Genomic DNA, 16,686 nt, shown 5'->3' with positions numbered 1-16,686 from the left:
CCCTTTTTGCAGATCAGAAGGTTGTAGAATATAATCCAGTCTTCTCATTTCTTCCAATAGACAGCTCTGCCACTGAAAAGGAAAAAAAAGCTAAATATCAGAGAAACAAGAGCTGGTCTCCACCCTACTGTATCCTGAATTTAAATGTGTGTATTTCTCACAGGTTATTCGTGTGGGGCATATTTTCTTAAGTACCCAATAAATCGCTGTGGTTCCTAATATCAGGCTTGCACTATATTTAGAAGATAGATTTGTCTTGTCAGGCTCATACTTGTTTTCTCTTATTATGAACAGTCTCTAGAGCCAAGTGAAGATCTGAGAGGTGTAGTAAGAAATATATGTGATCTCTTTCACAGGCTTATGATTTACAAATAATTAGAAATGTACAGAAAGTCTCCAACAATTAAAACAACAATTAGTCTGGGTCTATGTGTAAAATGGTTCATTGTCATGATAATCAAACCCACAAAATTTCCATTTCCCCAAATGAGCTGAAGCTATTAGATGCTAAAATGATTACCAATAGCCACTATCACATGGTATATACTTAAGTTTCAACTTTTGAAGTACTTACCTTCTAAAGGGGGTGGTGGCATTCATTCATTCAGTCAGTCACTCATTCATCGGTTATACACAACTTCCTCCCAAAAAGCCACTTGGAGCGTTCCCTCTGGTCTGAGAAATAAGGCTGCTTGACTTGTTCCAAAGTAAGCCTCTAACAGTCCTATCTGGCCTGCACTCTGCTTCATGCCACCCTGGGAAGCAGGAACCTGAGTGGAAGGGAGAAGAGGGAAGAGCCATCTACTTCATTACCTGGGGAAGAGCACTTGACGAGAGTCAGAAGACTACAGCTGGACTCGTTTTCTTTGGTCTTGAGAAAATCACTTAGCTCCACTTTCCTCATTTTAAAACTAGGGTGATAATACCTTCCTAGTCTATATTACTACATCATGAAAATTTGAGTTTATTATGTTTATGGAGAATTAAGGATATGACTGAATATTTAGAAAATTTCTAGAATTTAGTATCTGTGGAAAAAAACAATATAACATAACACCATCCTATTTTTAATAATTTAAAATACCCATGAATTTCAAATGAGATGATGTTTATGAAATGACTCCTAAACAGAAAAGCTCTATTCTTATAAATAATATTAATATTTTTATTAATATTTCTATCTCTTTGATCTCATCTTCCTAACCAATTACCTTAAGTAAACCAAGTTATGTTTATCACTGGGGCTGGCGTTTTGTATTAGAGCAATCCTAATCAAGGTAGATGATAAGGATACGGCTAAGACCTCGTTCTTAAGTTTAAGAAATTTACAGTCAGTTTAAAGAAGTCATGTCTGGCGCTAAGCAGGTGCTCAATTTGTGTTACCTTGAATGAGATAATAGTAGTGCATACCTAAAGATCAGAATCACCTGACTGCCTGAAAACAATGCAGAGGGATAATGAATCTTGAGCGGGGTTGGGGAGAGGGTATATTGAGTGGAGGCTGGGAATAACCACAACTGGTTTGTTTGGATTCCTTTTTTCTCCGTTTACTTTCAATAATATTTAGACTTTGAAGGCTATGTATAAAGGTATTTTTGAACCCGAAAGCTGTGTACCTATGACACATTGTCATTGACACCTAAGACACAAAGATGTGTTCTGCTATATTTTTAAAACACCGTTGACTTCCAAACATAGAACCTTTATTCTCATGTTATTTGTTAATCAAACTGACATTAGTTAAAATGGCAATTTAAAAAAAGATTTTAAACTCAAAGTAGTCAACATATTCATTTATCCTTCATGTACTGATAAGGGAAATCTATTCTAAAAATTCTTTGGACTTTTGACTGTTACAGATCTCTCTTCACCCTACCTCCTTTTTTTCTGAACTTAAATTGCCAATCATACAAGAAAAACCCACTTAACCTGTGCAGTAACACCTAACTGTAAATTCGGTGTGACATCTAACTGTAAATTTGATGCTTCCTGAAAAAAGATTAGTAGTTTTATAGTCTATCCCCAAATATTATATAGACCTTAACGATATGTACATATGTATGAAAACTATTTTTTTATTAGAATACAAACATCAGCCTAAGTAAAACTTTAAAAATATACAAGCCAAGATATTCGTAGTTCCATAGCTATTAGGAACAGCAGAGAAATAATCAATCTTTAGACTTCTGTGGGGGGAAAAAAGGTTTAAAACAGATACATTTTAACTTAGTTCCTTCATAAAAGAACTTTCTAGAAAGAGCCTGTGGCACATAGCTCATCAATCCTTGTGCAATCAGACCTTCCATTGTCTTCTGAGGGAGAGCTGCCACCTCACAGGCCCGGCCCCTTTAATGGGTGAGTAGCTTCTGAAGAAGCACTGTGACGCCCAGATGTGGAGTTCTTTGAAGCTGCACGTCTAGGGAGCCATCAATTTTGTTACAGAGCAAGAGTAATATCAGAATTTCCTGGGAATCGGTCATCAAAGGAAATTATCAGCAATTCATAGACTTTCCTTTTTGCATTTGCTTCAGCCTCGAGGGTAATCACAAAAGATTATAGTCTCCATTTCAGCTTTCATATCACTGAAATATTCTTCTCTGCCGAGAACATGGTTGATTTCCAGAGGTCAGCTTTTAACCCCAGCTTCAGGAGGCCACTCGGACTTCAGTGGTTTGATAAGTGTCAACAATTGTTATTGTGATATTGTTCTGTTGTGAGGCAGAAATGTGGTGATTCCTGACTAATTATCCTTTAAACAAAGTGACATATCAACTTCTCATGCTGTTAGATATAAGTATTTGTCCCATTTTAGTAAGTGTTAGACGTTGGGGGAGACAGAAGGGTGAATAAAAATTTTCAAATGAGTGTTGGGAAGACTTTGAAACCAGCATCCTGAGATTGAATTTTAGAATGGAAAACAGAATAATTCAGAAATGTTTCTGAAAGTCTTCAAAGGGAGTAGGTAGATTATAAATACAAATGATTTTTGCTTCATGAGACTTCATGAACATTACTAGGGATTTTGTGTTTCATGACAACTTGCTATGTGATTCATGTAGGTTTTTCTCCATTGTTTGATTAGGAAATATTAATGTCATATCCATGGCCAAAATATAAGCAAACTGGGCACATTTTTAATTTGATGATTTCATTTGCTATATTCACTTTTCATATATATATATATATATATATATATATATATATATATATATATATATATATATATTGCTTAGAACATACAGGGACAGAAAGGGCTTTGTGTATATTTGAAATCAGTTTGGTGGATAAAACAGTTTTACCCAGAAGTGACTAGATTTCCTTACAAATTCAAAAGAGAGGAAAGCAGTTCAGTTTAAACAACTTTTGGTTTGAACTATAGCCTCCTTGCAATCACGTAAAAATAATTATAAATCAAATGAATAAATGTTAAATATCAAGCTGTACCATTAACAGAGCCTTATTCAATAAAGTAGTTATCACCCCAGAGAGCAGAGAAAGGCACTTTATTAAAGCTCTTTATTTTATTTTACAAGTATGGTATATTTTGTATAATAAAAAGGCAGAGTTGAACCAAAAATGTTTTTTTGCTGAGAAGAGTTGATATGTATACACATATACATCCATACAAAAAGGCAATAGCAAGGTGAATATATAACATAAAATGGTTTTGATATCACCTGTCCGCAAAACCACTCAGGGACCACTTTCCTAATTAAAGTCCTAAAATGTTAAGTGTGACAGGTAAGTCTGCAAGAAAAAGGAGGACCAGTAGAATCAACGTTGGGAGAGCAGTGACATCCTTGAATGGGGATGGGGGAAGGGCACAGATAAAATACAAGATGCCCAGTTAAAGTTGAATTTCAGATAAACAACAAATCAGTTTTATTATAAGAATATCCTATGTAATATTTGACACATATTTATGTTTAAAAAAAAAAAGATTTTTATTTGCCAATCTGGCAACCACAGCAGGAGATCTGGGTTCTGGTCTTAGCTGAAGAGGCTCAAGCAAGTTACTAAAACTCTCCGTATCTTTTCTAACTTTCATGTGAGGAAGTGGGACTAAAATCAGGCTGGTGAGACTGGAACCTGACCCACGTGCTTTAACCAGACCTGTTTTCAGCGTTTTATTATATTGAATTTCCAGTTAGGATTCTGTTTGGGGGTAGAGTAGGGGGGAAGGTTCTGAAACTCAAAACAAATAAAAAACAGTTTGAAAATGTAGAAGATCTCTGACATTGTACCGCTGTGTCATGAGAGTGTGGCATGGGAGAGCCCACAATGCTTAGGATTGGAGCATTCCAGATTTGCCCCCTTGCATTGAGCCTTTTAGTCCTCACCTGTCAGGTTTCTTCTGAGTGCAAGACTAAGGAATGTGTTGTCCTGTTTGGGGAAAAAACACTTCATTTCTACTTTGCTTTACAGCATGAAGAATACATCCAAACAGGTCCAGATTTCCGATTTTGCAATTCTTCCTGCCTAGTGGGGTTTTCTTTTCATCTTAAGCCTTTTTAATTTGTGTCACGGACCTGTTTTGCCTCAGCATCAGGATATATCTGATTAGTTACTGAACAGCCTTTCAAACTTAGCTTTGACAGAATGGTTTTGAGAGGATGTCAGTTAATGCATTTGGCTGTTCAGCAGGTGTATTGATTTTTAAATCAAGAAAGCTCATTACTTCCCTAGTCTCTTAGAAAGCCCTTGTAACATTTTTTAGCCCATTTCCCAGAAAATAGGAAAATTTATCACTACTTAGATTTGGAGACTTAGCACCAATAATTTTTATAAACTACATTCATAAGCATCAGCAAGTAGTCTTTGGTTATTTGTATGCCTTTTTTTTTCCTCCTAAAGAACAAAAAGTTCTAGTTTTTTAAAAAGATATTTCTCAGACTTATTTCTGGCTCTGAATTTTGTTATGGAAATTTAATCCTGGAACCAAGTTTGGGGGTTGTTTTCAAGCCACTATTTTAAAAAGAAAAACAGGAAAGGCCAAGAAGTAGGTGACTATGTTCTATCTAAGATACTAGCCTATCCTTCCAAACCTCAGGATGGGTGTCTTCTTTCAATGTCCTGTAGAAGAATCAGTTCTCATAAGCTATCCTGAAATGAATCTCTATCTTGTTTAGTATTTTGCACATCTATTGAAAACCTATACTTCAGTCCATATTCCTGAAATGGTTTATTTCTTGTTTTATTTCACCCTGAGGAAACAAAATACTAAATAAAACATAGGTAACACCTGACTCATTTATTTTAGATTCTCTTGGTGAATCCAGTTCCTGTTCTCGTCACTCTGAATAGTGTTTTTCTTTGGATGAGAGAGTTTATTGTCAACTATGTACGCCTTGGGCTCTTTGTTTTTTTGAAATATGAATATACCTCACTGAGAAATATAAAGTATAAATACCTTGAAGGTAGTAACTTTTCCACAGGAAAAAAATATTAATAGTATTTGTCATCATTTCATTTCTTCTTCTGTGCTATTAAAATTCAGAATAGAGCTAAATTCTTATTAATTCTCTTCCAGGTAGTTTTTCATTTTTCTTAAAAATTTTGTAACTTTTCTCATATTCTCTCAAAAGTGCATCTAATAATTTCATAGGAACTTTTTGTTACCTTGCCTTTGACAGTTGTTACTGATCTTTCAAATCTGTATGCATGCATTGGCCAAAAATTATTTTAGTTATAGGAACATCAAATAGTAAACATAAAATGAAAACCCTTTCAAGAACTTTCTTTGTGTCCTGATGGAAAAACACCTCTCTTTCCTCATGGTTTCCAGTCATATCTAAGCATTTCTTGTTCAAGAATGAAAACAAAAAAAGAAAAGGACTGTATTTCCTTAGGAGATACAGTTTAGCTCATACCTTAATGTCTTTTCCCTACATTGAAATGAGCACCTGAATTGGAATTGAGCATAGTCTGGGCTCCCTTAATACATCATATTAACCAATTAAATCTTCCAAAATACATTTTCAACCTGAATATGGGTACATATGCTACTGAACTTCAATTCTTAAGTTTACTCATCTAATGTTTCAATAGGAACATCAACACCCAAAACGTTGCTGGGTATGTGTGTGTCCGTGCAATAAGGTATGAGCGAACCTTCAATTAAGTCTCATACCCATTGCAGACGTAAGCTGAAAGTCTTATTTGTTAAACTGAACTTTTTGAAATGCTCTTTGATGTGGCTTCTTAAATTACCCAGCGGCATAACTACAGCTTTGCTGCATCACTCTTGACCCCTGGCAGCATGGAAAATCACCAGGCATGTGGAGCCAGCCAGGAAAATGGAACATTTTACATTTGCACTGACCATATGATTACATACAAGGATCTACTGTCAGAGTTAGACATTCGGCTTCAGTAAGGTGCGCGGGTCTAATCTTAGGGCATCTCCCATTAACAAAATAACTACTGTCTGAGAAAGAACTTAAAATTTATTCCTTCTACTTAGAACAATTTAAAAATTATCCGTCAAAGTGTTAAGCTGGTTTTCCACTAAAGAGGAGGAGATGGTGAAACCACCCCCTCCTTTCCTTTCAGCTTTCTTGCTTGTACCATTTGGTAACTCTTTAAAGTTCTAAAAGTTTTAAAAGTGAAAAACATTATTTTCATATGATATCTTCACTAAAAACTGCTAGAGCTTAGCCAGAATATGTACTTATTTAAAAAACAGAGAAGTAACTCATGGGTATTTTGGTTATTCACTAAAAACTACCAGGCCAACCACATTGTACCAGAAACCCACTAGGAAGGTCTCCAGGTAAGACGCATCTAGCGCTAAGCACTCATCCTTAGAGAACTTCCAAAACAGGTCACTTTAGTTGCCCTTTCTCTTTAAGGACACGATGACAGTGGTGGCTGTGAATGGTGTCCCAGTTGTTGTCTTGGGACGTGGTAGTTGAAGAAAATCCTCTGTGGAGATCTCATAGGCGGCTTTGAAAGCCGAAGAGCATATGCCCTTTACAGTTTTTACCAGTGATACGATTCCGAATTCTGTATCAACTCTCTAAATCATGGGATAATGTCCTTATCTTTACACACTTGGTACGGTTTTACATGTGAAAGTATCAGAATTAAATTTGTATCAAGACAACGAAAATGTTTTTAGGAATTATCCGTGGTAAAATTGTGTTTCTTTCCCATTCTCCTGTTTTATTTTTTTCATAGTACTTAAAACACTCTGGAAATACCTTATTTATAACTTTAGATATACGGGTGTCCCCCGCTATCCCGAAATGGAGAATTCCTATGACATCTTTCCTAAGTCGAAAGTTGTGAAGTGAAGAAGCAATTAGTTTAGGATACATCTTGCTAATGGATGCACAAAATAAATCCAGATAAAGAATAGATGCTCACAGACACAGTTCAAAGCTATGGCGGCTTGATCCTGAGATGCTCAGTATAGTTTCCGGGGAAGGAGCTTGGTGGTGCTACTGTAACTGCTTGAGATGTGCACTGCCTCTATAAAGGTTTGCACAAAAGAAATGCTGAACGCTATTTTCATTTTTCAACTTTTTTCATAAAAGCAAAAATTCTCTTGGGATTTCTTTCAGTTAGTGAAAACAGGTACTAATGTAGGTCTTTCATAAAACCGAGTGGCATAAAGCAGACTTTCAAAAAGCAGGGGATACCTATGTAGGTCTCCCCAGCTAGAATGTTGTATTTTTGAAGGCTTGTTCTCTACTGTATGTCCAGCTCCTAAAACAGTGCATGATAGCCATTTAATAAACTATTGTTAAATGAATCAATTTTCAATCAAATACAGTGTTTGTGCAAGTTGAAAATTATACATGTATAAAAGTGTGATGTGTTGGAAAGGAGCAAAAATTCCCAAGGACAGAACTAAGTTGATATGAAATAATCTCTAAAAAGGTTGCACTTTTTATTATCAGAGTGCTCTAGAAAGAAGACATTATTTTATGGCAGAAACACACATCTCTAACATTCTGTATATGTTTCTTTTTTATTCTTCTAGAAATGAAACCAAGGTGGAATTTCTCCCAAAAAACTACTGGAAAATGCAGTTTAGTTTCCTTTCAAAACAGATCTTCAAAATAGATCCCAGGGTGTTTTTTCCTTATTCTAGTCATTCTTTTTGTCAGTGGAATACATAACACTTACTTGATGAATCCCAGAGCTTTTCAAAGAAGGCCTGGCAATATGGAATTTGAGTGAAAGGTATCAAACTTTCTAAATTCATTTTAAGGGAAAAAAAGAAAGGAAAGAAAAGAAAAAAATGAAATTCTAATCTATGCTCCACTCTGCTTGGTTGCTTCCAATCTCTGGGCAGACTCCACTTATATTTTCCACAGGGATTTTTGACCAGTACGAGGGAGGCTCTGGAAAGGGATCCCGGGATCCCACTTAATTTCTGCAGCAATCAGATCCTTCTAATTGTCAACCAGCCTCAAAATATGTAAAGGTCTACAACATTTTGATAAAATAGTAGTAGTAATAATAATAATGATAATAGCTTTATTGGATCTGAGACTTAGATCAATGTGACCTATTATTTTCTTAAGTGCATGTTATTTTAGCCTTTATGCCAATTCTGGTTAACTTTCTGGTGGAGTAATGGTATCCCTGTGGTAGAGGGGCACAGCTGATTTTGTTTGCAAGTCACAGCCAGTGTGTGGTTTTAGCAAAGAGCTAAATATGGCACTTGATCGAATCAACAGTGTGTGGAGAACGTGGCATGTCACTTGTCTTCCTTTCAGTGACAGTGATGGCATTCTGGTGGACCCCTGTCAGGATGCTCTGGGTAGGAAAAGCAGTGGCAGGATGGCAAATCTCAACTTTTACATATTCCAGATGCAAAAAGGCAGGTCTCACAGTAGCATGCAGTTCCAGTGTAACGTTTCATGTGGTTTATTTTTATTGAGACTTCTGATTTGAAATCCAAAACAGTACAGAGTTGTGTGGTTGAACTAACATTGCCAACAATATGCAGTTGTTTGTATTTCCTGATCTTTGAGAAGAGGAATTTGTCTTGCAACAGTTGTGTCTGCTTTGTTTCTATTTAAGTTTTCAAGGATTTGAAACAAGTAAAACAGTAATAATAAAGGCATGTGGTCAGAGTATTTAAATATAAAAGGCAAAACCTTTTTTGAAGTAACTTCAGAGAAATATTGCCCTTCAGTGACATAAGCTATCACGTTTAAAAGTGTCACTTCATGAATATTTGAAGTTCTAATGAGACCCTATTGTCCCATTCTTTTCCGTAAGTCCAACAATGAAAAAGGAAGGGATGAAAAAATAGTCATTCTTTTTGTACTACTGTAATTTGATAATATTGCAGTTTAAAAAAACTGATGCTTTGCCAAACTTCCAGAAAGCCCTAAGTCACAGGGATTTAGTAGCTGAGATCTGCTTTGCAGAAATCAAGGACAGGTGCAAATGATGACCATCACCTGCTACGTGTAATCTCTAAGTGTTCCTGGAACTTTCTTTTTTTTTCTGTGTGCTAGCCCAACAGTTACAACGGGGAAAGAGGACAGGGCAGCCCCAATTTTTATTTATGGCTTTCCTGAAGTAACCCAAGAAGAAATGAGCTTATCTTAAGAAGGGCATAAGTCGGTCAGAAAGAGAAAAACTGAGACTCACTTCTCCAGGAAACTTTTACTTAAACACCACGTAGGGGCTTCCCTGGTGGTGCAGTCATTGAGAATCCACCTGCCAATGCAGGGGACACGGGTTCGATCCCTGGCCCGGGAAGATCCCACATGCCGCGGAGCAACTAAGCCGGTGCACCACAACTACTGAGCCTGCGCTGTAGAGCCCGTGTGCCGCAACTACTGAGCCTGCATGCCACAACTACTGAAGCCCACGTGCCTAGAGCCTGTGCTTCACAACAAGAGAAGCCACCGCAGTGAGAAGCCTGCGCACTGCAACAAAGAGTAGCCCCCGCTCGCCGCAACTAGAGAAAGCCCAGGTCAGCAACGAAGACCCAACGCAGCCAAAAATAAATAAATTTTTAAAAAAATAGAAATAGAAAAAAATACATTAAAAAAAAAACCAAGCCACCAGTAGGCCTTATGTGTAGCTTGACTAGACAGCTGCCCTCCAGGCTGCAGAAATTCTAGGAACACTCCTCCTTTCTTCCCATTTCTCACACCCTACAGCAGTGCCACACATGATACCCAGCAGACCTGCTTGGTGGTCCCTTAGCAGGGAAGAGTAGGGGGAGAGACTCTCGCCTGAGTTTGACTCCTGGCTTCAGACCTACGAACTTGAGGGTGAGAAGTTATTAAACCTCTCAAAGCCTCGGATTCCTCATTTGTAAAAGGAGGATAAAAATGGTATCTGCCTCATGTGATGGTGGAGAGTACAGTAGATAATCCCTTAGTATAGTTCCTGGCACGTGGTGAGAGCTCTAAATCTAAGCTGGTCTTATTAAGATGTTTATTATTATTATTACACAGCTAGAGAAAGGAATTAAAAGGCAAATACCCCAGGAGGATAACACATTGATGTCACTGTTAAAGGGAGGATCCTGGATGCTTGAATTGTGAGAGAACCAGAAAAGGGGGGAAAAGTCCAAAGTAGGGGTAGGGCAAGAGGGGACAGACCTTTATGTGCCTTCTCGTGCCTCAGTGTTTTGCTTAATCACCATCCTTTTTCACTTTTTAACTTTTACAATAATGTCCCTTCTTGTGTTTGACTCATCCTACCCCATCTAATCTGGGACAATGTCTGAAACATATTAGACCTCCAGAAATGTTTGTTGCATGATTGATCTTTAACTTTTTAAAGTCAAAAACATGGTTTCTACTTCTGTTTAGTAAGTGGTTACCAAATGCTTTTTAGAATGTTGGTTAAAGCAGATAGCTAAGTTTAAGATGAAATATCCTCATCTTTAAGAATATTATGGACACCCAGCCACATATAAGAAAGACTTGTATAATTCTTGAGCAGTCTTTTTTGCTTTTTAATTGAGTGGTGCTTGGTTTACTCCCACACGCAGCCCCACTGGCTGGGTAGTGAAGTCATTGTAAGACTCTTAAAAGAATACAATTCAAACTTCATCCCCTTGAAAATTATTGAGATAGTTAAAAGGTTTGTAATTTTATTTTCTTTGCCTAAAATTCCATCTAGGAAAGTTATCTCAAATATAAATGTCATCTAGTACTATCATTTGATCATGTAGTCCCTACCTTAGATTCTCTGCCCTCCCTTAGTCTTCATCCTGACTTTAGTGAAGTGCTGCACTGTGTTTCTTTTCCCTGTGGCTAGGTTTTATTTGCAACTTCATGTGTTTTTATGTGATTGCTTACTCTGTGCGGATATAAATTACTTTTTGGAATACTCAGTGAAAGTAGATCTTTTAAAAAAAACTCACACAGATTTGTAGTTCCATAAACTTGGTGAATACATCAAGATATCTGTTTGTTCTTATTTTGATATTGAAAATATAATAGATGGTGTGATAAGGCCACCTTCATTAATTCCTTTTATAAGTACTGTAATAGAATAGTTAATTTGTCCATTCGTAGCCTCCAATCATTTCCTCAATTCCTGGTAAAAGCCACAACCCCATCTTTCATTTTTATTACCTACCAGTTAATTGCACTAATAGGTTTTGGTTTTCATTTCTACATGACTTTCATTAGCAAAAGTGGCAAGTGTTAACTCTTGCTGCTTTTTAGTTAGTAAGCATTTCAGGCTTTTTAATCAGAGATGAGCAAAGAAAATGGATTTTTAAAAATTTTGTGTGAATGTGCTTGCTAGCCTCAAAATTCCAGATGACTACTTCTGACTTTTACTTTTTTAGAAAAGAAGAGGCTTATTTGGGACCAATAAATTCTGCCAGGTAAGGAATATTGGTAGCTAGAGCTATGTAGTAGGGGTTTTTTTTCCTTAAAGAAAAGCTTTTTTAGCATTGTTTACCACTGAAACAATCTTCTCAATACACAGAGAGCTTTCTTGTGCAGTGTGAACTAGTATGACCTAATCTGAGTATTTAACAAAGCAATTGTTCATTTAAAAGTGATATAAACATTTTAATAAAGATGTTTAAAAACACTTCAAACATCTTTATTAAAACCCTTAAAACTTCAAGAGTTTGTTGTATAATTGTAGTACCTCCAATAATTTTGCCGAGTATTCTACATATGAAATCATTATGGTATAGATATATAGTTTTGACTATACTAAATTGAATCACATGTATTTATCACATTTTAGGGTTTATGAGAATGTTTTTATTCATCTTGATTGTTTTATTCATCCTAAAAATTGGTGATTGAATAAAAGACTTGCCATTGATTTAGTTATACATATCTCATTATGATTAGAGAAAACTGATTTTGCATTAGTGGAGGAAAAAATTTAAGTTAATATAAATTAACATCATATTTATTATTTTTATCTAATTTTTAGAGTATTTTAGGAATGCTACAAGAAAAAAATTCAGGATTTTACTACTTTATACTTTTAAAAAAGAGAAAGACCTGAAAGCCTTTTCTATGTTATTGCTAATTATGGACCCCACTGAAATGACGCAGGTATTTGTAGTTACTGCATCAGATGGTATATACTCAAAACATCAGCTGGGCAGTGTCTGTTTCAAGATATCAGATGAATCGGCCAATGGAACATTCTTTCTTATACCATTTAAAGTCTTCTTTCAACTAAATCATGTCCTCCCAAGTGACATTTGAATAAGAAGTATAATTATATAATTCTATGATAAACAGAGAAAGATAAACAAGATTTAGAAAAAAGTAGACCTTTTCTTGAAATACCTATAACAAAATAGAGAATCAAGTGGAAAATAGAAAAATTTGTTCCAAGTGAGAAACATGGAAGATAAAATTTTCATATGATTAGTGGTAAGTCATTCAAAGGATGTAAAGGCAGCAGGAGTTAATGACAGGTGACAAGGAAGGGGGTAAAAGGACTGTGTTTTATGAGGACAAGTAGGATTATATGTGTAAAGTAGAGAAGTCGATTCTAGTTAAGAGTTTCTTGAAGGAACCTCCTTAGTTTGCTTTTCACGGAGCAGATTGCTGGGAACTTGCCTGCCTTAGTATTGGGGGTGCTCAGCCACAACTCACCTTTCAGGAAGAGAATGCTCAGCCTTGGGAACATAAACAGTATTTTCAGGCTGTTAGGGTACAAATGTGAGATTTGAGTAGACAAATTTGTATCAGGGGTTACTTGAAAAATTATGTAGGCAGCTAACAATTTCAAAAATGTAAAGGGAATGTTTATATCCAAGGGTTGTGTTGGAGCTCTCAACAGATATCTTTGTTTACTAAAAATTTAGAGCTAAATTTTTGTAGATGTATTTTTGTCTATGTTTCCATATTGCAGTATGGGAATAACTAGGATAGTGCATTTATTTTAGATGATGGAAGTTTTAATTTTTAATGGTAACTTTCAATATACTTTTGAAATGAGTAATAGGAAAGGATATACATTAAAACTATGTTTTCATGCATATTGCTGCTGTTTTTTAAAATACTATTTTAATTTGCTTTAAAGAAAAAGTGTTAAGTGAATAATAATAACATATACAATAGTATATAGATACGGCAAAAATAATAAAAGTGGCATGCAGAAAATATGATTAGGATATTCATATACTTTTATCCTATATAGTTCACACATCACTAGATGTATTTTTTTAGAGCCTGAGAACAGAAAATATCTCAATAAAATGCTCTTATTTTTTTAACTTTGCAAAACAGTGTAGTTTTTCCATCCTGCCAATATAGTTAGGCTATTTTATTTTTAAGCCTGTCCAAACTGATTTGCCGTCTCTAGTAACGATCAGAAAGTACAGGTTCATGTTTTGCAAATGGATGAGACTTTAAGTGTATGCACTTGTTAGTAAGAAAGTGAACTAAGGTTTTATTTTCTGATCTTTTGAGATTTTCTTTGCCCATAGAGGGGTTTTTTTTTATTCTCATTTAATAAAATTTAATATAGTCAATTACAACCTTGAGCAAAACAAATCCCCAGATTTTCTAGTAATAATACTTTACATTTAGTGGTTAAATTTTTTAAAAATTTTTCTTGGATTATAGTTGCTTTACAATGTTGGGTTAGTTTCTGCTGTACAGCAAAGTGAATCAGCTATATGTATACATATATCCCCTCTTTTTTGGATTTCCTTCCTATGTAAGTCACCACAGAACACTGAATAGAGTTCCCTGTGCTATACAGTAGGTTCTCATTAGTTATCTATTTTATACATAGTAGTGTATATATGTCAATCCCAAAGTAGTTAAACATAATACTCTTAACAGTTTTTTCTTTTTCACTTTTTAAGTTATCATACATAAAATTGACTTTTTGGGAATGTGCATAGTTCTGTGAATTTCAACACATGTATAAGTTTGTGTAACCACCACTACAGTCAAGATATAAACTAGTTCTATCACTCCAGAAAACTCCCCTCTTTGACTTTTTTAAGCGTTCCAAACCACATAACTTTTCTTTATAGTGGGAATACATTGTCCTGTCATCTCACTTAAACTTGTAGCAAAAAAAAAAAAGGCTACTTTACTGTTCAATAATTCTGTAATCCACCCTCCCTTCTAATGTATTTAAGTCCTTCTAACTGCTGATTTTGCACTTTGTTGATTCATACGCCTCATCAGGGATAGTATTCATTTCCCCTCTCTACCAAATATCATCAACTAATCCAGTCCTAAATTCTAACCTCTGGAGATTTCCTAGACAATGGTGTCAATGGATCTGTCCTTGTTCGTGTTATATCTGTTTATAAGTTATGCTTTGTTCGTCATTGTTTTTTGAACTGCCAGTTGTCTGACATTAATGCTGGAGATTATTATCTGGAGTACACAAGAGAATCACTGCTGTGTCTCTCTTTTTATAGGCTCTGCAGATAGTGTTCTTTCTTTTTCCAAATACTTTCATGGCTTTGTGGCATACTTTTTCTATGGTATCACTGTATATTTCTCTGACTGTTTATGGTAAATGCAAACCAAAGAGAGAAAGTCACAGGTTATATGTCAAAACTTTACTTGATCAATATTTAAGCAGGGGTTGCATATTAACCAATCTGTTATAGAAATTTGAGTGACATGCATTTCCAGTAGAATGAATATCTAGAGTACATGAACAATAATAAATTATTTTAAAATAAAGGTCAACATTTTCTGTGCTGTGATAAAGCCTGTCATTTATGACTTTGCCACAAATAAAAAACTAAGAGACTTAAATACATCTGTAACAGTCATCACTGAAATCATTTCAGGCCATCTTAAGTATTATTACCTCACATAGGGAAAACATTAACAAGTTAATTTTAACCCTGATCTTTAGATCTTAAGTTTTCTTGTTCTATGATTCTTTTAAGGTTTTTCAAGGTTTCTTATATAGATATAAGATTTCTTGAAATGTGACTCTCCTGTGATTTTTTTGTGTTATGATTTCAAACCAATTTTTTTGTTTTTATTTTTAATTCTTGGAAATAAGTACATTACTTTTGAATGAGAGTCTTTATTATCCTTGTTTGGGAACTAAAAGTTAAAACCTTAAGGAATAATACAGCTACTTTTACTTGAGCACACTATTATCTATCCTTTGAAGTTATAAATTGACTATCTTATCATTTGCTCTTTAGATGGATCCTGTGCAAAAAGCAGTCATTAACCACACATTTGGAGTGTCCATTCCCCCAAAGAAGAAACAAGTTATTTCTTGTAATGTCTGTCAGCTTCGCTTTAACTCGGATGTGAGTATCACCTTTTCATTGCGCTCTGTAGTCTGTCAAGCTCTTAAGTCTGATTGTTCTGAATATGTACATCTCTTTGTATTTACATACTCTCTAGCAGCCCCTCCAATTGATGGCCTACTTATTTCAGTGTGCTAGATTTTCAAGGGATTTGGATTCAACATTAGAAACTTGAACAACAGAGTGGCTAATGTCAAAAATCAAGGATTTCTCTATGTAATCAGTCTCACCTATACCATTTTACACTTAATCCCACCAGTTATATTTACTTTTCAAAAATACTTGAATAGCAGAAAATATTTTTAGAAGTTTAAAATGCAATGAAAATATGTAAAAAATGCAATGAATGTTGAAGAAAACCATTGTTATTACTCTTGATAACAAGTGTCACGTTTTATGTGTGTGTGCCAAATCATATTAAATACCTGAGAGAATAATTTATTATACAATTTATATTTTCCCAGACCATGGAAATACAGGGAAAGCTTTGTAAATTATTTTATCTGGCAAGCATAACCATCCTGTTAAGAAAAATGATAACAAGAAAAGGGTACAAATCAATATTTTATGAAAGTCGATTTTAAAATGTAGAATAAAATAACATAAAATCAAAATAAATAATATTAGAATATTTATAATACCCAATGACCAAGTAAAGCCAATGAGCAATGCAAATCTGAATCTGGCAGCTGCATATTGTATGTGATATTTCCCAAGTTACTTCACAGTAGAAGTCATTTTGCCAAGAGTATATTATATGATTCATGAGTTTTGGAAATACTAAAATAATAAATACCTTTGTTTGAATATCCATTAACTGATATTTTGATAATTCTACACAGGAAACATAATGAAAATTATAGTCATTGGAAAAGAGGAGATATGCTTTTCATGATTTATAAAAGTATATTTAATGCAATTTCAACCAAAAATCCAATGACTTTTTTTGGCACCTGATAAAATCTTTC

At 34.9% G+C, this 16,686-nt stretch overlaps 1 protein-coding gene across 12 annotated transcripts in view; it reads left to right on the top strand.

The window, feature by feature from the left end:
- The window catches only part of ZNF385B (zinc finger protein 385B), a 432,563-nt gene that overhangs the window by 357,555 nt on the left and 58,322 nt on the right, over positions 1 to 16,686 (top strand). For 8 of the 12 annotated variants that reach the window (XR_009009118.1, XM_057551854.1, XM_057551852.1 and 5 more), the window contains 2 exons: positions 11,783 to 11,821; positions 15,608 to 15,718. Coding sequence is in view for 11 of the 12 variants with exons in the window: in XM_057551854.1 (XP_057407837.1) it covers positions 11,783 to 11,821; positions 15,608 to 15,718 (150 nt within the window). In the remaining variant the exon portion in view is untranslated. Of the gene's footprint in view, positions 1 to 8,148; positions 8,191 to 9,758; positions 9,944 to 11,782; positions 11,822 to 15,607; positions 15,719 to 16,686 lie in introns of those variants that run through there. The other 4 variants (XM_057551853.1, XM_028168595.2, XM_057551855.1 and 1 more) reach the window with 3 other exon arrangements.

Source organism: Balaenoptera acutorostrata, chromosome 8 (assembly GCF_949987535.1).
Source record: "Balaenoptera acutorostrata chromosome 8, mBalAcu1.1, whole genome shotgun sequence".
Lineage (NCBI taxonomy): Eukaryota > Metazoa > Chordata > Mammalia > Artiodactyla > Balaenopteridae > Balaenoptera > Balaenoptera acutorostrata.
The sequence above is the reverse complement of the archived record's forward strand: the minus strand, read 5'-3'. Positions and strand labels throughout refer to the sequence as shown.